The 26,621-nt window shown below is 30.9% G+C and overlaps 1 protein-coding gene across 1 annotated transcript in view; it reads left to right on the forward strand.

The window, feature by feature from the left end:
- The window catches only part of LOC133662382 (anoctamin-2-like), a 203,775-nt gene that overhangs the window by 105,353 nt on the left and 71,801 nt on the right, over positions 1 to 26,621 (forward strand). Inside the window, 1 exon segment of the mRNA XM_062066334.1 lies at positions 19,451 to 19,534. Coding sequence (XP_061922318.1) covers positions 19,451 to 19,534 — 84 coding nt within the window.

A 26,621-nucleotide genomic window follows, 5' to 3' on the forward strand; every position in this document is an offset into this window, starting at 1 on the left:
TATCACTATTACATGTTAATATTTATAATAACAATATCACTATTACATGTTAATATTTATAATACCAATATCACTATTACATGTTAATATTCATAATACCAATATCACTAATACTTGTTAATATTTATAATAACAATATCACTATTACATGTTAATATTTATAATACCAATATCACTAATACTTGTTAATATTTATAATAATAATATGACTAATACTTGTTAATATTTATAATAACAATATCACAATTACATGTTAATATTTATAATAACAATATCACTATTACATGTTTTTACAATAACAATATCACTATTACATGTTAATATTTATAATAGCATCATTATTACGTGTTAATATTTATAATAACAATATGACTAACACGTGTTAATATTTATAATAACAATATCACTATTACATGTTAATATTTATAACAACAATATCACTATTACATGTTAATATTTATAATAACAATATCACTATTACATGTTAATATTTATAATAACAATATCACTATTACATGTTAATATTTATAATATCACTAATGCTTGTTAATATTTTTATTTATCATTTATAATAAGAATATGACTAATACTTGTTAATATTTATAATAACAATATCACTAATGCTTGTTAATATTTATAATAACAATATCACTAATACTTGTTAATATTTATAATAATATCACTAATACATGTTAATATTTATAATAACAATATCACTATTACATGTTAATATTTATAATAACAATATCACTATTACATGTTAATATTCATAATAACAATATCACTATTACATGTTAATATTTATAATAACAATATCACTATTACATGTCAATATTTATAATAACAATATCACTAATACTTGTTAATATTTATAATAACAATATCACTATTACATGTTAATATTTATAATAACATCAATATTACATGTTAATATTTATAATAACAATATCACTATTACATGTTAATATTTATAATAATATCACTATTACATGTTAATATTTATAATAACAATATGACTAACACGTGTTAATATTTATAATAACAATATCACTATTACATGTTAGTTTTTATACCAACAATATCACTATTAAATGTTAATATTTATAATAACAATATCACAAATACTTGTTAATATTTATAATAACAATTTGACTAATACCTGTTAATATTTATAATAACAATATGACTAATACGTGTTAATATTTATAATAACAATATCACTATTACATGTTAATATTTATAACAACAATATCACTATTACATGTTAATATTTATAATAACAATATCACTATTACATGTTAATATTTATAATAACAATATCACTATTACATGTTAAAATTTATAATATCACTAATGCTTGTTAATATTTTTATTTATCATTTATAATAAGAATATGACTAATACTTGTTAATATTTATAATAACAATATCACTAATGCTTGTTAATATTTATAATAACAATATCACTAATACTTGTTAATATTTATAATAATATCACTAATACATGTTAATATTTATAATAACATCACTATTACATGTTAATATTTAGAATAACAATATCACTATTACATGTTAATATTTATAATAACAATATCACTATTACATGTTAATGATTATAATAACAATATCACTATTACATGTTAATATTTATAATAACAATGTCACTATTACATGTTAATATTTATAATAACAATATCACTATTACATGTTAATATTTATAATAACAATATCACTATTACATGTTAATATTTATAATAACAATATCACTAATGCTTGTTAATATTTATAATTATAAAATGACTAATACTTGTTAATATTTATAATAACAATATCACTATTACATGTTAATATTGTCACGTGGGGGGGTCGCAGCTGGCTGCGGGGTTGTTCTTCCCATGCAAAAAAACGGCTCCGGACGACAGCGTGAAGGTGAGCTTGGATTTATTCAAGATAAATCACTAAAACTATCACACATGCAAACAATAAAGCAAAAAGGCAAGCGTGCCTAAAACACATGAAGCTTAATTACTTGGCATGGAAGACATGGCATAATCAAACACTTACTTGACATAAACGCGTGACAAACACAACGCAGGCAGAATGAGTGATGAACAAAGGTAGACTTAAATAACAGTGACATGATTGGAACCAACAGGTGCCTGACTCAAAACGTAAAACAGGTGCGTGACATGACAGGTGAAAACTAATGGGTGACCATGGAAACCAAACCAAACAAGGAAGTGAAACCAGGAACTAAGAAAGTGTCCAAAAAAAACAAACAGCACATGGCCAAAACAAAAACATGATAAACAGACATGACAGAAACCCCCCCCCTTACGGACAGATCCCAGATGTCCAAAAAACAAAACACAAAACATGATCAAGAGTCATGGGAGGGCGGGAGGGGGACATGGCGGTGGGTCGCCAGGCCAAGTGGCCCCGAATCCACCGAGGCATAGTCATGTGGCGGCGGCGAGTGGAACGCCGCCGCCGCAGGCGAGGTGGACGACCCGGGAAGGGCCAAACCCGTGGCCGACGAGAAAGTGGGCGCACCCGGCGTGGAGGACGACCAGGCAGCGGCCACATCCGTGGCAGACGAGAAGGCAGGCGCTTCGTCGACGTGGCAGTAGCAGATGACGAAGCTTGGCGTGGTGCGTCGGGCGGAAAAGCTTGGCGTGGCGTGTCCTGGCAGCGTGGGTCTTGGTCTTGGCAGCGTGGGTCTTGGTGTTGGTCTTGGTGTTGGTCTTGGCAGTCTTGGTAGTCTTGGCAGTCTTGGCAGTCTTGGTCTTGGCAGTCTTGGCAGTCTTGGTCTTGGCAGTCTTGGCAGTCTTGGTCTTGGCAGTCTTGGTCTTGGTCCTGGTCTTGGCGTGGGTCTTGGCAGTCTTGGTCTTGGTCTTGGCAGTCTTTGTCTTGGTCCTGGTCTTGGCGTGGGTCTTGGTCTTGGCGTGGGTCTTGGTCTTGGCGTGGGTCTAGTACCGGAGCTTGGCGGCGTGGAGCTGGAACCGGAGCTTGGCGGCGTGGAGCCAGAACCGGAGCTTGGCGGCGTGGAGCCGGAACCGGAGCTTGGCGGCTTGGAGCCGGAACCGGAGCTTGGCAGCTTGGAGCCGGAACCGGAGCTTGGCAGCTTGGAGCCGGTACCGGAGCTTGGCCGCGTGGAGCCGGCACCGGAGCTTGGCCGTGTGGAGCTGGTACCGGAGCTTGGCCGCGTGGAACTTGACGTGGTGCAGGTGGCCTAGCTGGGGGCTGTGGCTTGGCATGGTGACGGACTGGGGGTGGCGGCCGGGATGGAGGTTGCTGCCTGGTTGGGTGCAGCTGAGCCACCCCACCAACACAGCTCCCGGTCCCAGCCCCCCCCCTCAAGGAGCGGATACCAGACGCGCTCCCTGCTGTCTGGCATCTTCTTTAGGGGTGGGTGGAGGGTGGTCAGGAGGGGGGAAGAATCCTCCCCATTAAATTGTCCAAAATGTCTATTTACCACCCCCACTTTAGACTGGGTCTGAACAAATCTAAATTTTGAAAAAAATTTCTCAAAGGGATTATTTTTTGAAACAAAGTCCTTAGTGGGCGGCTGACAGAGGGCGTAAATGGAATCTAAAAAAAAATCTTGGTCTCTGACGTCATCACCAGTGGGCGGGATGACGTCATCAGCGCGGGTCTCCTGCGGCGGCGAGGAAGACAGGGCTGGTTGGGGAAACTTGTTGTCCGGAGGAGGATCCTGGGGGAACGACGCGCCATGCTGGCGAAAAGAAGCCTTTCTGGCTGGCCTCCATCTTCGCCAGCGCGTCTCCATCACCTCGTCATGGCCCGTCTGCGGAAGAACGTCTGCTGCCTGCATAATGTCACGTGGGGGGGTCGCAGCTGGCTGCGGGGTTGTTCTTCCCATGCAAAAAAACGGCTCCGGACGACAGCGTGAAGGTGAGCTTGGATTTATTCAAGATAAATCACTAAAACTATCACACATGCAAACAATAAAGCAAAAAGGCAAGCGTGCCTAAAACACATGAAGCTTAATTACTTGGCATGGAAGACATGGCATAATCAAACACTTACTTGACATAAACGCGTGACAAACACAACGCAGGCAGAATGAGTGATGAACAAAGGTAGACTTAAATAACAGTGACATGATTGGAACCAACAGGTGCCTGACTCAAAACGTAAAACAGGTGCGTGACATGACAGGTGAAAACTAATGGGTGACCATGGAAACCAAACCAAACAAGGAAGTGAAACCAGGAACTAAGAAAGTGTCCAAAAAAAACAAACAGCACATGGCCAAAACAAAAACATGATAAACAGACATGACAAATATTTATAATAACAATATCACTATTACATGTTAATATTTATAATAACAATATCACAAATACTTGTTAATATTTATAATAACAATTTGACTAATACCTGTTAATATTTATAATAACAATATGACTAATACGTGTTAATATTTATAATAACAATATCACTATTACATGTTAATATTTATAACAACAATATCACTATTACATGTTAATATTTATAATAACAATATCACTATTACATGTTAATATTTATAATAACAATATCACTATTACATGTTAATATTTATAATATCACTAATGCTTGTTAATATTTTTATTTATCATTTATAATAAGAATATGACTAATACTTGTTAATATTTATAATAACAATATCACTAATGCTTGTTAATATTTATAATAACAATATCACTAATACTTGTTAATATTTATAATAATATCACTAATACATGTTAATATTTATAATAACAATATCACTATTAATGGTAAATGGGTTATACTTATATAGCGCTTTTCTACCTTCAAGGTACTCAAAGCGCTTTGACACTATTTCCACATTCACCCATTCACACACACATTCACACACTGATGGCGGGAGCTGCCATGCAAGGCCCTAACCACGACCCATCAGGAGCAAGGGTGAAGTGTCTTGCTCAAGGACACAACGGACGTGACGAGGTTGGTAGAAGGTGGGGATTGAACCAGGAACCCTCAGGTTGCTGGCACGGCCACTCTCCCAACTGCGCCACGCCGTCCCCTATTACATGTTAATATTTATAATAACAATATCACTATTACATGTTAATATTTATAATAACAATATCACTATTACATGTTAATATTTATAATAACATCACTATTACATGTTAATATTTATAATAACATCACTATTACATGTTAATATTTATAATAACAATATCACTATTACATGTCAATATTTATAATAACAATATCACTAATACTTGTTCATATTTATAATAACAATATCACTATTACATATTAATATTTATAATAACATCACTATTACATGTTAATATTTATAATAACATCACTATTACATGTTAATATTTATAATAACAATATCACTATTACATGTTAATATTTATAATAACAATATCACTATTACATGTTAATATTTATAATAACAATATCACTATTACATGTTAATATTTATAATACCAATATCACTAATACTTGTTAATATTTATAATAATAATATGACTAATACTTGTTAATATTTATAATAACAATATCACAATTACATGTTAATATTTATAATAACAATATCACTATTACATGTTAATATTTATAATAACAATATCACTATTACATGTTAATATTTATAATAACAATATCACTATTACATGTTAATATTTATAATAATATCACTATTACATGTTAATATTTATAATACCAATATCACTAATACTTGTTAATATTTATAATAATTATATGACTAATACTTGTTAATATTTATGATAACAATATCACAATTACATGTTAATATTTATAATAACAATATCACTATTACATGTTAATATTTATAATATCACTAATGCTTGTTAATATTTTTATTTATCATTTATAATAAGAATATGACTAATACTTGTTAATATTTATAATAACAATATCACTAATGCTTGTTAATATTTATAATAACAATATCACTAATACTTGTTAATATTTATAATAACAATATCACTAATACTTGTTAATATTTATAATAACAATATCACTAATGCTTGTTAATATTTATAATAACAATATCACTAATACTTGTTAATATTTATAATAATATCACTAATACATGTTAATATTTATAATAACAATATCACTATTACATGTTAATATTTATAATAACAATATCACTATTACATGTTAATATTTATAATAACAATATCACTATTACATGTCAATATTTATAATAACAATATCACTATTACATGTTAATATTTATAATAACATCACTATTACATGTTAATATTTATAATAACATCACTATTGCATGTTAATATTTAGAATAACAATATCACTATTACATGTTAATATTTATAATAACAATATCACTATTACATGTTAATGATTATAATAACAATGTCACTATTACATGTTAATATTTATAATAACAATATCACTATTACATGTTAATATTTATAATAACAATATCACTATTACATGTTAATATTTATAATAACAATATCACTAATGCTTGTTAATATTTATAATTATAAAATGACTAATACTTGTTAATATTTATAATAACAATATCACTATTACATGTTAATATTTATAATAACAATATCACTATTACATGTTAATATTTATAATAACAATATCACAAATACTTGTTAATATTTATAATAACAATTTGACTAATACCTGTTAATATTTATAATAACAATATGACTAATACGTGTTAATATTTATAATAACAATATCACTATTGCATGTTAATATTTATAACAACAATATCACTATTACATGTTAATATTTATAATAACAATATCACTATTACATGTTAATATTTATAATAACAATATCACTATTACATGTTAATATTTATAATATCACTAATGCTTGTTAATATTTTTATTTATCATTTATAATAAGAATATGACTAATACTTGTTAATATTTATAATAACAATATCACTAATGCTTGTTAATATTTATAATAACAATATCACTAATACTTGTTAATATTTATAATAATATCACTAATACATGTTAATATTTATAATAACAATATCACTATTACATGTTAATATTTATAATAACAATATCACTATTACATGTTAATATTTATAATAACAATATCACTATTACATGTTAATGATTATAATAACATCACTATTACATGTTAATATTTATAATAACATCACTATTACATGTTAATATTTATAATAACAATATCACTATTACATGTCAATATTTATAATAACAATATCACTAATACTTGTTCATATTTATAATAACAATATCACTATTACATATTAATATTTATAATAACATCACTATTACATGTTAATATTTATAATAACATCACTATTACATGTTAATATTTATAATAACAATATCACTATTACATGTTAATATTTATAATAACAATATCACTATTACATGTTAATATTTATAATAACAATATCACTATTACATGTTAATATTTATAATACCAATATCACTAATACTTGTTAATATTTATAATAATAATATGACTAATACTTGTTAATATTTATAATAACAATATCACAATTACATGTTAATATTTATAATAACAATATCACTATTACATGTTAATATTTATAATAACAATATCACTACTACATGTTAATATTTATAATAACAATATCACTATTACATGTTAATATTTATAATAATATCACTATTACATGTTAATATTTATAATACCAATATCACTAATACTTGTTAATATTTATAATAATAATATGACTAATACTTGTTAATATTTATAATAACAATATCACAATTACATGTTAATATTTATAATAACAATATCACTATTACATGTTAATATTTATAATATCACTAATGCTTGTTAATATTTTTATTTATCATTTATAATAAGAATATGACTAATACTTGTTAATATTTATAATAACAATATCACTAATGCTTGTTAATATTTATAATAACAATATCACTAATACTTGTTAATATTTATAATAATATCACTAATACATGTTAATATTTATAATAACAATATCACTAATGCTTGTTAATATTTATAATAACAATATCACTAATACTTGTTAATATTTATAATAATATCACTAATACATGTTAATATTTATAATAACAATATCACTATTACATGTTAATATTTATAATAACAATATCACTATTACATGTTAATATTTATAATAACAATATCACTATTACATGTCAATATTTATAATAACAATATCACTATTACATGTTAATATTTATAATAACATCACTATTACATGTTAATATTTATAATAACATCACTATTACATGTTAATATTTAGAATAACAATATCACTATTACATGTTAATATTTATAATAACAATATCACTATTACATGTTAATGATTATAATAACAATATCACTATTACATGTTAATATTTATAATAACAATATCACTATTACATGTTAATGATTATAATAACAATGTCACTATTACATGTTAATATTTATAATAACAATATCACTATTACATGTTAATATTTATAATAACAATATCACTATTACATGTTAATATTTATAATAACAATATCACTAATGCTTGTTAATATTTATAATTATAAAATGACTAATACTTGTTAATATTTATAATAACAATATCACAATTACATGTTAATATTTATAATAACAATATCACTATTACATGTTTTTATAATAACAATATCACTATTACATGTTAATATTTACAATAGCATCATTATTACATGTCAATATTTATAATAACAATATCACTATTACATGTCAATATTTATAATAACAATATCACTAATACTTGTTAATATTTATAATAACAATATCACTATTACATGTTAATATTTATAATAACATCACTATTACATGTTAATATTTATAATAACAATATCACTATTACATGTTAATATGTATAATAACAATATCACTATTACATGTTAATATTTATAATAACAATATCACTATTACATGTTAATATTTATAATAACAATATCACTATTACATGTTAATATTTATAATATCAGTAATGCTTGTTAATATTTGTATTTATCATTTATAATAAGAATATGACTAATACTTGTTAATATTTATAATAACAATATCACTATTACATGTTAATATTTATAATAACAATATCACTATTACATGTTAATATTTATAATAACATCACTATTACATGTTAATATTTATAATAACAATATCACTATTACATGTTAATATTTAGAATAACAATATCACTATTACATGTTAATATTTATAATAACAATATCACTATTACATTTTAATGATTATAATAACAATATCACTATTACATGTTAATATTTATAATAACAATATCACTATTACATGTTAATGATTATAATAACAATATCACTATTACATGTTAATATTTATAATAACAATATCACTATTACATGTTAATATTTATAATATCACTATTACATGTTAATATTTATAATAACAATATCACTATTACATGTTAATATTTATAATAACAATATCACTAATGCTTGTTAATATTTATAATTATAAAATGACTAATCCTTGTTAATATTTATAATAACAATATCACAATTACATGTTAATATTTATAATAACAATATCACTATTACATGTTTTTATAATAACAATATCACTATTACATGTTAATATTTACAATAGCATCATTATTACATGTCAATATTTATAATAACAATATCACTAATACTTGTTAATATTTATAATAACAATATCACTATTACATGTTAATATTTATAATAACATCACTATTACATGTTAATATTATAATAACAATATCACTATTACATGTTAATATTTATAATAATATTACTATTACATATTAATATTTATAATAACAATATCACTAATGCTTGTTAATATTTATAGTTATAATATGACTAATACTTGTTAATATTTATAATAACAATATCACAATTACATGTTAATATTTATAATAACAATATCACAATTACATGTTAATATTTATAATAACATCACTATTACATGTTAATATTTATAATAGCATCATTATTACATGTCAATATTTATAATAACAATATCACTAATACTTGTTAATATTTATAATAACAATATCACTATTACATGTTAATATTTATAATAACATCACTATTACATGTTAATATTTATAATAACAATATCACTTTTACATGTTAATATTTATAATAACAATATCACTATTACATGTTAATATTTATAATAACAATATCACTATTACATGTTAATATTTATAATAATATCACTATTACATGTTAATATTTATAATACCAATATCACTATTACATGTTAAAGGCCTACTGAAATGAATTTTTTTTATTTAAACGGGGATAGCAGATCTATTCTATGTGTCATACTTGATCATTTCGCGATATTGCCATATTTTTGCTGAAAGGATTTAGTATAGAACAACGACGATAAAGATTGCAACTTTTGGTATCTGATAAAAAAAAGGCTTGCCCCTACCGGAAGTAGCGTGACGTAGTCAGTTGAACATATACGCAAAGTTCCCTATTGTTTACAATGATGGCCGCATGAAGTGAGAGAGATTCGGACCGAGAAAGCGACAATTTCCCCATTAATTTGAGCGAGGATGAAAGATTTGTGGATGAGTAAAGTGCAAGTGAAGGACTAGTGGGGAGTTGAAGCTATTCAGATAGGGAAGATGCTGTGAGAGGCGGGGGTGACCTGATATTCAGCTGGGAATGACTACAACAGTAAATAAACACAAGACATATATATACTCTATTAGCCACAACACAACCAGGCTTATATTTAATATGCCACAAATTAATCCTGCATAATAACACCTGCGTGTTTGTTATGCTAGCTCCTAGCTCCTCTGCTAGCTCCTAGCTCCATAGAACACGCCAATACAATTCAAACACCTGATCAACACACACAATCACTCAGCCCAAAAGACCGTTCACCTAACCCAAGGTTCATAAAGCTTATATATTTTAAAAAAGTTACGTACATACGCAAAAAAAAGCCAAAGCTGCATACTCACAGTAGCACGTCTGCGTCTTTGTCATCCAAATCAAAGTAATCCTGGTAAGAGTCTGTGTTGTCCCAGTTCTCTACAGGCGTCTGTGTATCCAAGTTAAAAGTCCTCCTGGTTAGAGTCTCTGTTATCCGAGTTCTTCCATCTTGACTGCATCTTTCGGGAATGTAAACAAAGAAGCGCCGGCTGTGTACTGTTGTTGCTGACTACGTTCGAAAAATACGTCCATTTCGCACCGACAACTTTCTTCTTTGCTTGCTCGGCTTCCTTTTCCATAATGCAATGAACATGATTGAAACAGATTCACGAACACAGATGTCCAGAATACTGTGGAATTATGAAATGAAAACAGAGCTTTTTCGTATCGGCTTCAATGTGGAAGGCATACCCGTGTTCGCCGGGCTACGTCACGCGCATACGTCATCCTCAGAGGCGTTTCGAACCGGAAGTTTAGCGGCAAATTTAAAATGTCACTTTATAAGTTAACCCGGCCGTATTGGCATGTGTTATAATGTTAAGATTTCATCATTGATATATAAACTATCAGACTGCGTGGTCGGTAGTAGTGGCTTTCAGTAGGCCTTTAATATTTATAATACCAATATCACTAATACTTGTTAATATTTATAATAACAATATCACTATTACATGTTAATATTTATAATACCAATATCACTAATACTTGTTAATATTTATAATAATAATATGACTAATACTTGTTAATATTTATAATAACAATATCACAATTACATGTTAATATTTATAATAACACTATCACTATTACATGTTTTTACAATAACAATATCACTATTACATGTTAATATTTATAATAGCATCATTATTACGTGTTAATATTTATAATAACAATATGACTAATACGTGTTAATATTTATAATAACAATATGACTAATACTTGTTAATATTTATAATAACAATATGACTAATACGTGTTAATATTTATAATAACAATATGACTAATACGTGTTAATATTTATAATAACAATATCACTATTACATGTTAATATTTATAACAACAATATCACTATTACATGTTAATATTTATAATAACAATATCACTATTACATGTTAATATTTATAATAACAATATCACTATTACATGTTAATATTTATAATAACAATATCACTATTACATGTTAATATTTATAATATCACTAATGCTTGTTAATATTTTTATTTATCATTTATAATAAGAATATGACTAATACTTGTTAATATTTATAATAACAATATCACTAATGCTTGTTAATATTTATAATAACAATATCACTAATACTTGTTAATATTTATAATAATATCACTAATACATGTTAATATTTATAATAACAATATCACTATTACATGTTAATATTTATAATAACAATATCACTATTACATGTTAATATTTATAATAACAATATCACTATTACATGTTAATATTCATAATAACAATATCACTATTACATGTTAATATTTATAATAACAATATCACTATTACATGTCAATATTTATAATAACAATATCACTAATACTTGTTAATATTTATAATAACAATATCACTATTACATGTTAATATTTATAATAACATCAATATTACATGTTAATATTTATAATAACAATATCACTATTACATGTTAATATTTATTGAAGTGGCATAAAACACTGAAAGTGATTGTTCCTATAACCTCTTTGTTTCAAATGTTTGTTCCACTTGTGGCGCGGGCATCTTGTCTGACTCACACCATACACAGCCTTCCTTGTCACGTATTCTTCCTTTTCCCGCTTTCCATCCACTAATTCAAACTGATCCAGCAGCGCAATTGAAGATTGTTTTATTTACAATAATCAAGTAACAGAATATTTGGGAAACAAAATAAATGGTAGCTTATATAAAGCTGAGGTCTACAGACAGGTGAGGTCTACAGACAGGTGAGGTCAAAGACGGTATGCTGGTGCCCGACTGTCAATCACGCGCCCAGTGCACTCCTGCCCCTTATAGGCCTGCGTGGGAACTTTTCACCACCTGCAAACGGTGCACACTGACATACACAAATCAATCACTCAAAAATAACAATATAAACATGGATTCAAGTAAAGCTCCCTATTTGGCTCCTACATTTATAATAATATCACTATTACATGTTAATATTTATAATAACAATATGACTAACACGTGTTAATATTTATAATAACAATATCACTATTACATGTTAGTTTTTATAACAACAATATCACTATTAAATGTTAATATTTATAATAACAATATCACAAATACTTGTTAATATTTATAATAACAATTTGACTAATACGTGTTAATATTTATAATAACAATATGACTAATACGTGTTAATATTTATAATAACAATATCACTATTACATGTTAATATTTATAATAACAATATCACTATTACATGTTAATATTTATAATAACAATATCACTATTACATGTTAATATTTATAATAATATCACTATTACATGTTAATATTTATAATAACAATATCACTATTACATGTTAATATTTATAATACCAATATCACTAATACTTGTTAATATTTATAATAATAATATGACTAATACTTGTTAATATTTATAATAACAATATCACAATTACATGTTAATATTTATAATAACAATATCACTATTACATGTTAATATTTATAATAACAATATCACTATTACATGTTAATATTTATAATAACAATATCACTATTACATGTTAATATTTATAATAATATCACTATTACATGTTAATATTTATAATACCAATATCACTAATACTTGTTAATATTTATAATAATAATATGACTAATACTTGTTAATATTTATAATAACAATATCACAATTACATGTTAATATTTATAATAACAATATCATTATTACATGTTTTTATAATAACAATATCACTATTACATGTTAATATTTATAATAGCATCATTATTACATGTTAATATTTATAATAACAATATGACTAATACGTGTTAATATTTATAATAACAATATGACTAACACGTGTTAATATTTATAATAACAATATCACTATTACATGTTAGTTTTTATAACAACAATATCACTATTACATGTTAATATTTATAATAACAATATCACTATTACATGTTAATATTTATAATAACAATGTCACTAATGCTTGTTAATATTTATAGTTATAATATGACTAATACTTGTTAATATTTATAATAACAATATCCCAATTACATGTTAATATTTATAATAACAATATCACAATTACATGTTAATATTTATAATAACAATATCACTATTACATGTTAATATTTAATAACAATATCACTAATGCTTGTTAATATTTATAGTTATAATATGACTAATACTTGTTAATATTTATAATAACAATATCACAATTACATGTTAATATTTATAATAACAATATCACTATTACATGTTTTATGATAACAATATCACTATTACATGTTAATATTTATAATAGCATCATTATTACATGTTAATATTTATAATAACAATATGACTAATACGTGTTAATATTTATAATAACAATATGACTAACACGTGTTAATATTTATAATAACAATATCACTATTACATGTTAGTTTTTATAACAACAATATCACTAATGCTTGTTAATATTTATAATAACAATATCACTATTACATGTTAATATTCAATTCACCAAATGTAAATGGATTATTGTTGGCGCTTTTTCAATGGTTATTGATATCAGAGATTTTATGGGCGGAAAAGTGGTGCTTTTATTTACGTTTATGATTTAGAATGCTTTTTTTTTAATCCATTTGTCGTCATGTCTCTCATAATGATTGTGCAGTTCCCCTTAGGGGTCTTCTTTATGGGGTCCCATCATTTGGTGCCAAGTCCCTGGATCCAATTCAAGCTATTTATTCAAATTGCAGGAAATGTGATTTTTGCTCCATGCTTGCAATCAAAGGAGGTACATATTTGACACGGTATGGTCTCTATGGTCTCACCAGAATGCACATCATGTTTTCTAATGCAGTCTTTTTCAACCACTGTGCCGCGGCACACTAGTGAGATTATGTAATTTCACCTATTTGGGTTAAAAATATGTTTTGCAAAGCAGTAATTATAGTCTGCAAATGATGTGTTGTTGTTGAGTGTCGGTGCTGTCTAGAGCTCGGCAGAGTAACCCTGTAATACTCTTCCATATCAGTAGGTGGCAGCAGGTAGCTACTGTATTTTTCGGAGTATAAGTCGCTCCGGAGTATAAGTCGCACCGGCCGAAAATGCATAATAAAGAAGGAAAAAAACATATATAAGTCGCACTGGAGTATAAGTCGCATTTTTTGGGGGAAATGTATTTGATAAAAGCCAACACCAAGAATAGACATTTGAAAGGCAATTTAAAATGTCTAAAGAATAGTGAACAACAGGCTGAATAAGTGTACGTTATATGAGGCATAAATTACCAACTGAGAAGGTGCCTGGTATGTTAATGTAACATACTATGGTAAGAGTCATTCAAATAATTATAACATATAGAACATGCTATACGTTTACCAAACAATCTGTCACTCCTGATCGCTAAATCCCATGAAATCTTATACGTCTAGTCCAGGAGTCACCAACGCGGTGCCCGCGGGCACCAGGTAGCCCGTAAGGACCAGATGAGTCGCCTGCTGGCCTGTTCTAAAAATAGCTCAAATAGCAGCACTTACCAGTGAGCTGCCTCTATTTTTTAAATTGTATTTATTTACTAGTGTGACAGTCCTAACTGTAGTGCGGGTTCTCAGAACCATCCAGGGAAGACATTGTCGTGAGACGGTTTAGACTTCTTTATTATTTCAATCAGTCTTTTGCGTGCTTTTCAGCAGCTGCCTTTTTTCTCACGTGAGCACACGAATGGTTTCCTCCCGTCCGCCGTCTGCTTTTCAGCAGCACGTCGCCGTCGTTTGCGAGGCAGCAGAGGATGGCTTCCTCCCGTCCGCCGTCTTTCTCCGTCTCCTCCCTTGATGTTCACGTCTCTCACCCTTTTATACGGTCCGAGAGGGTGATTGCACTGTCCACAGCTGCGCGCTCCACGCACCTTATGCTGATGGCGGCGTCGCTCCCAGCGCGCCCCACCTTGCCGCTCGCTCGTCCACGCCTCCTCGCCGCCATCTTGGAGCGGGCGCCGTCGGTCCGCCGGCCCCGCCTCCCCACAACTAGCAATCTGGTCTCGCTTTGCTCGACATTTTTAATTCTAAGAGAGACAAAACTCAAATAGAATTTGAAAATCAAAGAAAATATTTTAAAGACTTGGTCTTCACTTGTTTAAATCAATTCATTAATTTTTTTACTTTGCTTCTTATAACTTTCAGAAAGACAATTTTAGAGAAAATATACAACCTTGAAAATGATTTTAGGATTTTTAAACACATATACCTTTTTACCTTTTAAATTCCTTCCTCTTCTTTCCTGACAATTGAAATCAATGTTCAAGTAAATTTTTTTATTTTATTTTAAAGAATAATAAATAAATTGTAATTTAATTCTTCATTTTAGCTTCTGTTTTTTCGACGAAGAATATTTGTGAAATATTTCTTCAAACTTATGATTAAAATTCAAAAACAATATTCTGGCAAATCTAGAAAATCTGTAGAATCAAATTAAAATCTTATTTCAAAGTCTTTTGAATTTCTTTAAAAAAATTTGTTCTGGAAAATCTAGAAGAAATAATGATTTGTCTTTGTTAGAAATATAGCTTGGTCCAATTTGTTATATATTCTAACAAAGTGCAGATTGGATTTTAACCTATTTAAAACATGTCATCAAAATTCTAAATTTAATCTTAATCAGGAAACATTACTAATGATGTTCCATAAATTATTCTTTTTTTTAATTTTAATTTTACATTAGTTATTATTTGTACAAACATGGTGCAAAGTAATTCGTGATTTGTTAAAAAAAATGTTAGTGGCAAGCTAGTTAAAATGGGATATTGTGATGTCACAAGACTGTCTTAGAGGTGATCATTTGAAAATGTTCAATTTGAAAAATGTGCACTTAGAGAAAATATAAAAATAAAGTGTTGCATTATCTGTTTCTATATATATTTAATGTGAGAAATCATTAAGATGATCAGTGTTTCCACAAAGATAAATATCATTAATTATTAATAATAACAGAGTTAAAGGTAAATTGAGCAAATTGGCTATTTCTGGCAATTTATTTAAGTGTGTATCAAAATGGTAGCCCTTCGCATTAATCACTACCCAAGAAGTAGCTCTTGGTTTCAAAAAGGTTGGTGACCCCTGATCTAGTCTCTTACGTGAATGAGATCAATAATATTATTTGATATTTTACGCTAATGTGTTAATCATTTCACACATAAGTCGCTCCTGAGTATAAGTCTCACCCCCGGCCCAACTATGAAAAAAAACTGCGACTTATAGTACGGTAATACTCTTCCATACCAGTAGGTGGCAGCCGGTAGCTAATTGCTTGGTAGATGTCGGAAACAGTGGTAGGCAGTGTGCAGGTAAAAAGGTGTCTAATGCTTAAACCAAAAATAAACAAAAGGTGAGTGCCCCTAAGAAAAGGCATTGAAGCTTAGGGAAGGCTATGCAGAACCAAACTAAAACTGAACTGGCTACAAAGTAAACAAAAACCGAATGCTGGACGACAGCAAAGACTTACTGTGGAGCAAAGACAATGTACATCCGAACATGACATGACAATCAACAATGTCCCCACAAAGAAGGATAAAAACAAGTGAAATATTCTTGATTGATGATTGATCAAAGTAGATGCGGGAAATATCGCTCAAAGGAAGACATGAAACTGCTATAGGAAAATACCAAAACAAGAGAAAACGCCACCAAAATAGGAGCGCAAGACAAGAAGTAAAACACTACACACAGGAAAACAGCAAAAAAGTCCAAATAAGTCAGGGTGTGATGTGACAGGTGGTGACAGTACACCTACTTTGAGACAAGAGCTATAGTGATGCATGCTTGTTATGCTTTAAAGTCATATCCAACAACGACTTTTTATTGTCTACTGAGTTTCGTTGTTTAATGATGTCTGCTGGTGGTAGGGTTGAGTATCGTTTCAATTTGAACGATTCCGATTCCGATTCCCGACGATTCTCGATTCCGATTCTTTTAAGAGGCAGGGTCAAAAAAAAGTTTAGGATATTTGAAATGAGCTAGCTAACCTACAGTCTTTCTGAATGAAATAGTCTGACATTCTCCATCAATTTTTAATTTTATTTACTGTAAATTCCTCACAGGGCTGTTTTCAACTAGAATATAAATATCAAATCTATGAACTTGAATATAAATATTATAAATACATTTTCCCAGGGGTACACTTTCCTCAAGAGAGCTTTATTTTTGAAAACCTCATGAAAACACATTTACACACACAAGTGTATGATGCTGCAGGAAACCTCATGAAAACACATTTACACACATAAGTGTATGATGCTGCAGGAAACCTCATGAAAACACATTTACACACAAGTGTATGATGCTGCAGGAAACCTCATGAAAACATATTTACACACATAAGTGTATGATGCTGCAGGAAACCTCATGAAAACACATTTACACACATAAGTGTATGATATTTATAAATAGTTGATTTATATAGGCTAAATGAACCTCTTTAACATATAAGTGTATGATGCTGCAGGAAACCTCATGAAAACACATTTACACACGTAAGTGTATGATGCTGCAGGAAACCTCATGAAAACATATTTACACACAAGTGTATGATGCTGCAGGAAACCTCATGAAAACACATTTACACACACAAGTGTATGATGCTGCAGGAAACCTCATGAAAACACATTTACACACAAGTGTATGATGCTGCAGGAAACCTCATGAAAACACATTTACACACATAAGTGTATGATTCTGCAGGAAACCTCATGAAAACACATTTACACACATAAGTGTATGATGCTGCAGGAAACCTCATGAAAACAAATTTACACACATAAGTGTATGATGCTGCAGGAAACCTCATGAAAACACATTTACACACATAAGTGTATGATGCTGCAGGAAACCTCATGAAAACACATTTACACACATAAGTGTATGATGCTGCAGGAAACCTCATGAAAACACATTTACACACGTAAGTGTATGATGCTGCAGGAAACCTCATGAAAACACATTTACACACAAGTGTATGATGCTGCAGGAAACCTCATGAAAACACATTTACACATAAGTGTATGAAAAAAGGTTGCAAAACACCGAGCTAGTGGTGGTGTTTGCTACTATTGTACTTCATCATGAATGATAGACATGACCTGCATGCAGCAGACATTGCCATCATGTTCATAACAACAGGGAGTGATCTAGATCAAGCGGGTGTGTCTCCTGTGGGCCCACTTCCTGTACACTTCCTGTACACTTCCTGTACACAGTGCAATGCTCCACATGCCATGTGAGGTGTCCTTGTGTCCTGCAGCCCGTGAAGCAGGAGGATGGCACAGTGACAGGGAAGGACAGGTGGAGGAGACAACTTCTTTCAGCCGTGGCTGCAGGAAGACCGGTAACTTCTTCTTCTTCCTCCTTGAACTTCCTTTTCTCCTGCATCTGTTCTTCTCTTCCTGTTCCATCTTCTGGCTGCTGCCTTTCAGGTATTTACTTCCATCTTCTCCCACTATCAAAAACACCAGTCTGGCCTTTTCACTCCAGATCCAGCCATTATCTGCGCCCATATTTGGCACTTTGACCAATATTAGGATCAACTTTTTTACTTCTTCTTCCTATAATGTATTTTCCGGACTATAGAGCGCACCGTTATACAAGCCGCACCTACTGACTTTTACAAAAATATTACCTCCATATATAAGTGGCAGATATATACGTTGTAAAATGAGTTATTTACACAGAAATATTCTGTAAATGTTTATTTATATACCTTCATTGTTTACAAACAGTGTCTGCAACAGGGCTGTAAAACGGCTGATCAAACAAAACAGAAGTCATGGTCATGGACCCACTAGCTGCGCAAGTTAGCTCTCCAATCAGCTAAACAGACTCAGTTTCCAAATGAAGCAATGTAGTATCTGTTAGTCCACAAAATAACATGTCCCCCCCCCCCCCATTTGGTGGAAGATTACCATATTTTCCAGACTAAAAAGCGCACGGCCCAGGGACACGTACTGAAAGCTCTTAGTGTGTGGGGCCATTTTGACACTTTTTTACTCTGGGGAAAAAATTATAAAAACATAAATGATATTTTATCGGACTATAGAGGGCCACACCCACTACATTTTAGAAGAAAAACATATTTTCCATATATTAGCCGCACTGGACTATAAGTGGCAGATATATACGTTGTGAAATGAGTTATTTACACAGAAATGATCTGTAAATGTTTATTTACATACCTTCGTTGTGTCCAAACGGTGTCTGTAACAGGGCAGTAAAACGGCTGATCAAACAAAACAGAAGTCATGGTCATGGAGCCACTAGCTGCGCAAGCTAGCTCTCCAATCATCTAAACAGACTCAATAACTCCACGCTGACGTTTTGGTGAATATAATACAAAAAGAATGCCATTGTAAGTAAATAATTGTAAACATGTTAGCATATTAGCTAATGCTAACGTCGCTGGCGTCATTACATTACGATAGCAGGTACAAATATGCATGAAAACACTCCTACAGACATCACACATGGGACGCTTTAGTAAGTAAGAATTGTTTTAGTTATATTGTAAAACTTACAAACCATAGAGGACACTGGTATTCAAGCCACACCCGCCAAATTTTCGAATAAATTCATATATTTACATACATTAGCCGCACTGGAACATTTACCGGTATGAAAGACTTTATAAATGTTTATTTACATACCTTAATAGTTTCCAAACGGTGTCTGTAACAGGGCAGTAAAACGGCTGATCAAACAAAACAGAAGTCATGGTCATGGACCCACGAGCTGCGCAAGCTAGCTCTCCAATCAGCTAAACAGACTCAATAACTCCACGCTGACGTTTTGGTGAATTTACGAAACTGACAAATACAAAAAGAATGGCGTTGTAAGTTAATAATACTAACACAGACACTCGTAAACGTGTTTGCATATTAGCTAATGCTAATGATGATAGCAGATCGAGCGATTATCTGCGCCGATATTCGGCAGTTTGAGGAATATTGCTATCAACTTTTTTCTTGTTCTTCCTATACCGTATTTTCTGGACTATAGAGCGCACCGGTATATAAGACGCACCTACTAACTTTTACAAAAATATTATCTCCATATATAAGTGGCAGATATATACGATGTGAAATGACTTATTTACACAGAAATATTCTGTAAATGTTTATTTACATACCTTCATTGTGTCCAAACGGTGTCTGTAACAGGGCAGTAAAACGGCTGATCAAACAAAACAGAAGTCATGGTCATGGAGCCACTAGCTGCGCAAGCTAGCTCTCCAATCATCTAAACAGACTCAATAACTCCACGCTGACGTTTTGGTGAATATAATACAAAAAGAATGCCATTGTAAGTAAATAATTGTAAACATGTTAGCATATTAGCTAATGCTAACGTCGCTGGCGTCATTACATTACGATAGCAGGTACAAATATGCATGAAAACACTCCTACAGACATCACACATGGGACGCTTTAGTAAGTAAGAATTGTTTTAGTTATATTGTAAAACTTACAAACCATAGAGCACACTGGTATTTAAGCCACACCCGCCAAATGTTCGAATAAATTAATATATTTACATACATTAGCCGCACTGGAACATTTACCGGTATGAAAGACTTTATAAATGTTTATTTACATATATATACGTTGTGAAATGAGTTATTTACACAGAAATGATCTGTAAATGTTTATTTACATACCTTCATTGTGTCCAAACGGTGTCTGTAACAGGGCAGTAAAACGGCTGATCAAACAAAACAGAAGTCATGGTCATGGAGCCACTAGCTGCGCAAGCTAGCTCTCCAATCATCTAAACAGACTCAATAACTCCACGCTGACGTTTTGGTGAATATAATACAAAAAGAATGCCATTGTAAGTAAATAATTGTAAACATGTTAGCATATTAGCTAATGCTAACGTCGCTGGCGTCATTACATTACGATAGCAGGTACAAATATGCATGAAAACACTCCTACAGACATCACACATGGGACGCTTTAGTAAGTAAGAATTGTTTTAGTTATATTGTAAAACTTACAAACCATAGAGCACACTAGTATTTAAGCCACACCCGGCAAATTTTCGAATAAATTCATATATTTACATACATTAGCCGCACTGGAACATTTACCGGTATGAAAGACTTTATAAATGTTTATTTACATATATATACGTTGTGAAATGAGTTATTTACACAGAAATTATCTGTAAATGTTTATTTACATACCTTCATTGTGTCCAAACGGTGTCTGTAACAGGGCAGTAAAACGGATAATCAAACAAAACAGAAGTCATGGTCATGGAGCCACTAGCTGCGCAAGCTAGCTCTCCAATCATCTAAACAGACTCAATAACTCCACGCTGACGTTTTGGTGAATATAATACAAAAAGAATGCCATTGTAAGTAAATAATTGTAAACATGTTAGCATATTAGCTAATGCTAACGTTGCTGGCGTCATTACATTACGATAGCAGGTACAAATATGCATGAAAACACTCCTACAGACATCACACATGGGACGCTTTGGTAAGTAAGAATTGTTTTAGTTATATTGTAAAACTTACAAACCATAGAGCACACTGGTATTTAAGCCACACCCGCCAAATTTTCGAATAAATTCATATATTTACATACATTAGCCGCACTGGAACATTTACCGGTATGAAAGACTTTATAAATGTTTATTTACATACCTTAATAGGTTCCAAACGGTGTCTGTAACAGGGCAGTAAAACGGCTGATCAAACAAAACAGAAGTCATGGTCATGGACCCACGAGCTGCGCAAGCTAGCTCTCCAATCAGCTAAACAGACTCAATAACTCCACGCTGACGTTTTGGTGAATTTACGAAACTGAAAAATACAAAAAGAATGGCGTTGTAAGTTAATAATACTAACACAGACACTCATAAACGTGTTTGCATATTAGCTCATGCTAATGATGATAGCAGATCGAGCGATTATCTGCGCCGATATTTGGCAGTTTGAGGAATATTGCTATCAACTTTTTTCTTCTTCTTCCTATACCGTATTTTCCGGACTATAGAGCGCACCGGTATATAAGACGCATCTACTAACTTTTACAAAAATATTATCTCCATATATAAGTGGCAGATATATACGATGTGAAATGACTTATTTACACAGAAATATTCTGTAAATGTTTATTTACATACCTTCATTGTTTCCAAACGGTGTCTGTAACACGGCAGTAAAACGGCTGATCAAACAAAACAGAAGTCATGGTCATGGAGCCACTAGCTGCGCAAGCTAGCTCTCCAATCAGCTAAACAGACTCAATAACTCCACGCTGACATTTTGGTGAATATAATACAAAAAGAATGCCATTGTAAGTAAATAATTGTAAACATGTTAGCATATTAGCTAATGCTAACGTCGCTGGCGTCATTACATTACAATAGCAGGTACAAATATGCATGAAAACACTCCTACAGACATCACACATGGGACGCTTTAGTAAGTAAGAATTGTTTTAGTTATATTGTAAAACTTACAAACCATAGAGCACACTAGTATTTAAGCCACACCCGGCAAATTTTCGAATAAATTCATATATTTACATACATTAGCCGCACTGGAACATTTACCGGTATGAAAGACTTTATAAATGTTTATTTACATATATATACGTTGTGAAATGAGTTATTTACACAGAAATTATCTGTAAATGTTTATTTACATACCTTCATTGTGTCCAAACGGTGTCTGTAACAGGGCAGTAAAACGGATAATCAAACAAAACAGAAGTCATGGTCATGGAGCCACTAGCTGCGCAAGCTAGCTCTCCAATCATCTAAACAGACTCAATAACTCCACGCTGACGTTTTGGTGAATATAATACAAAAAGAATGCCATTGTAAGTAAATAATTGTAAACATGTTAGCATATTAGCTAATGCTAACGTTGCTGGCGTCATTACATTACGATAGCAGGTACAAATATGCATGAAAACACTCCTACAGACATCACACATGGGACGCTTTGGTAAGTAAGAATTGTTTTAGTTATATTGTAAAACTTACAAACCATAGAGCACACTGGTATTTAAGCCACACCCGCCAAATTTTCGAATAAATTCATATATTTACATACATTAGCCGCACTGGAACATTTACCGGTATGAAAGACTTTATAAATGTTTATTTACATACCTTAATAGTTTCCAAACGGTGTCTGTAACAGGGCAGTAAAACGGCTGATCAAACAAAACAGAAGTCATGGTCATGGACCCACGAGCTGCGCAAGCTAGCTCTCCAATCAGCTAAACAGACTCAATAACTCCACGCTGACGTTTTGGTGAATTTACGAAACTGAAAAATACAAAAAGAATGGCGTTGTAAGTTAATAATACTAACACAGACACTCATAAACGTGTTTGCATATTAGCTCATGCTAATGATGATAGCAGATCGAGCGATTATCTGCGCCGATATTTGGCAGTTTGAGGAATATTGCTATCAACTTTTTTCTTCTTCTTCCTATACCGTATTTTCCGGACTATAGAGCGCACCGGTATATAAGACGCATCTACTAACTTTTACAAAAATATTATCTCCATATATAAGTGGCAGATATATACGATGTGAAATGACTTATTTACACAGAAATATTCTGTAAATGTTTATTTACATACCTTCATTGTTTCCAAACGGTGTCTGTAACACGGCAGTAAAACGGCTGATCAAACAAAACAGAAGTCATGGTCATGGAGCCACTAGCTGCGCAAGCTAGCTCTCCAATCAGCTAAACAGACTCAATAACTCCACGCTGACATTTTGGTGAATATAATACAACAAGAATGCCATTGTAAGTAAATAATTGTAAACATGTTAGCATATTAGCTAATGCTAACGTCGCTGGCGTCATTACATTACGATAGCAGGTACAAATATGCATGAAAACACTCCTACAGACATCACACATGGGACGCTTTAGTAAGTAAGAATTGTTTTAGTTATATTGTAAAACTTACAAACCATAGAGCACACTGGTATTTAAGCCACACCCGCCAAATTTTCGAATAAATTCATATATTTACATACATTAGCCGCACTGGAACATTTACCGGTATGAAAGACTTTATAAATGTTTATTTACATACCTTAATAGGTTCCAAACGGTGTCTGTAACAGGGCAGTAAAACGGCTGATCAAACAAAACAGAAGTCATGGTCATGGACCCACGAGCTGCGCAAGCTAGCTCTCCAATCAGCTAAACAGACTCAATAACTCCACGCTGACGTTTTGGTGAATTTACGAAACTGAAAAATACAAAAAGAATGGCGTTGTAAGTTAATAATACTAACACAGACACTCATAAACGTGTTTGCATATTAGCTCATGCTAATGATGATAGCAGATCGAGCGATTATCTGCGCCGATATTTGGCAGTTTGAGGAATATTGCTATCAACTTTTTTCTTCTTCTTCCTATACCGTATTTTCCGGACTATAGAGCGCACCGGTATATAAGACGCATCTACTAACTTTTACAAAAATATTATCTCCATATATAAGTGGCAGATATATACGATGTGAAATGACTTATTTACACAGAAATATTCTGTAAATGTTTATTTACATACCTTCATTGTTTCCAAACGGTGTCTGTAACACGGCAGTAAAACGGCTGATCAAACAAAACAGAAGTCATGGTCATGGAGCCACTAGCTGCGCAAGCTAGCTCTCCAATCAGCTAAACAGACTCAATAACTCCACGCTGACATTTTGGTGAATATAATACAAAAAGAATGCCATTGTAAGTAAATAATTGTAAACATGTTAGCATATTAGCTAATGCTAACGTCGCTGGCGTCATTACATTACAATAGCAGGTACAAATATGCATGAAAACACTCCTACAGACATCACACATGGGACGCTTTAGTAAGTAAGAATTGTTTTAGTTATATTGTAAAACTTACAAACCATAGAGCACACTAGTATTTAAGCCACACCCGGCAAATTTTCGAATAAATTCATATATTTACATACATTAGCCGCACTGGAACATTTACCGGTATGAAAGACTTTATAAATGTTTATTTACATATATATACGTTGTGAAATGAGTTATTTACACAGAAATTATCTGTAAATGTTTATTTACATACCTTCATTGTGTCCAAACGGTGTCTGTAACAGGGCAGTAAAACGGATAATCAAACAAAACAGAAGTCATGGTCATGGAGCCACTAGCTGCGCAAGCTAGCTCTCCAATCATCTAAACAGACTCAATAACTCCACGCTGACGTTTTGGTGAATATAATACAAAAAGAATGCCATTGTAAGTAAATAATTGTAAACATGTTAGCATATTAGCTAATGCTAACGTTGCTGGCGTCATTACATTACGATAGCAGGTACAAATATGCATGAAAACACTCCTACAGACATCACACATGGGACGCTTTGGTAAGTAAGAATTGTTTTAGTTATATTGTA

The sequence above is a fragment of the Entelurus aequoreus genome, linkage group LG12 (assembly GCF_033978785.1).
Source record: "Entelurus aequoreus isolate RoL-2023_Sb linkage group LG12, RoL_Eaeq_v1.1, whole genome shotgun sequence".
Taxonomy (NCBI): Eukaryota; Metazoa; Chordata; class Actinopteri; order Syngnathiformes; family Syngnathidae; genus Entelurus; species Entelurus aequoreus.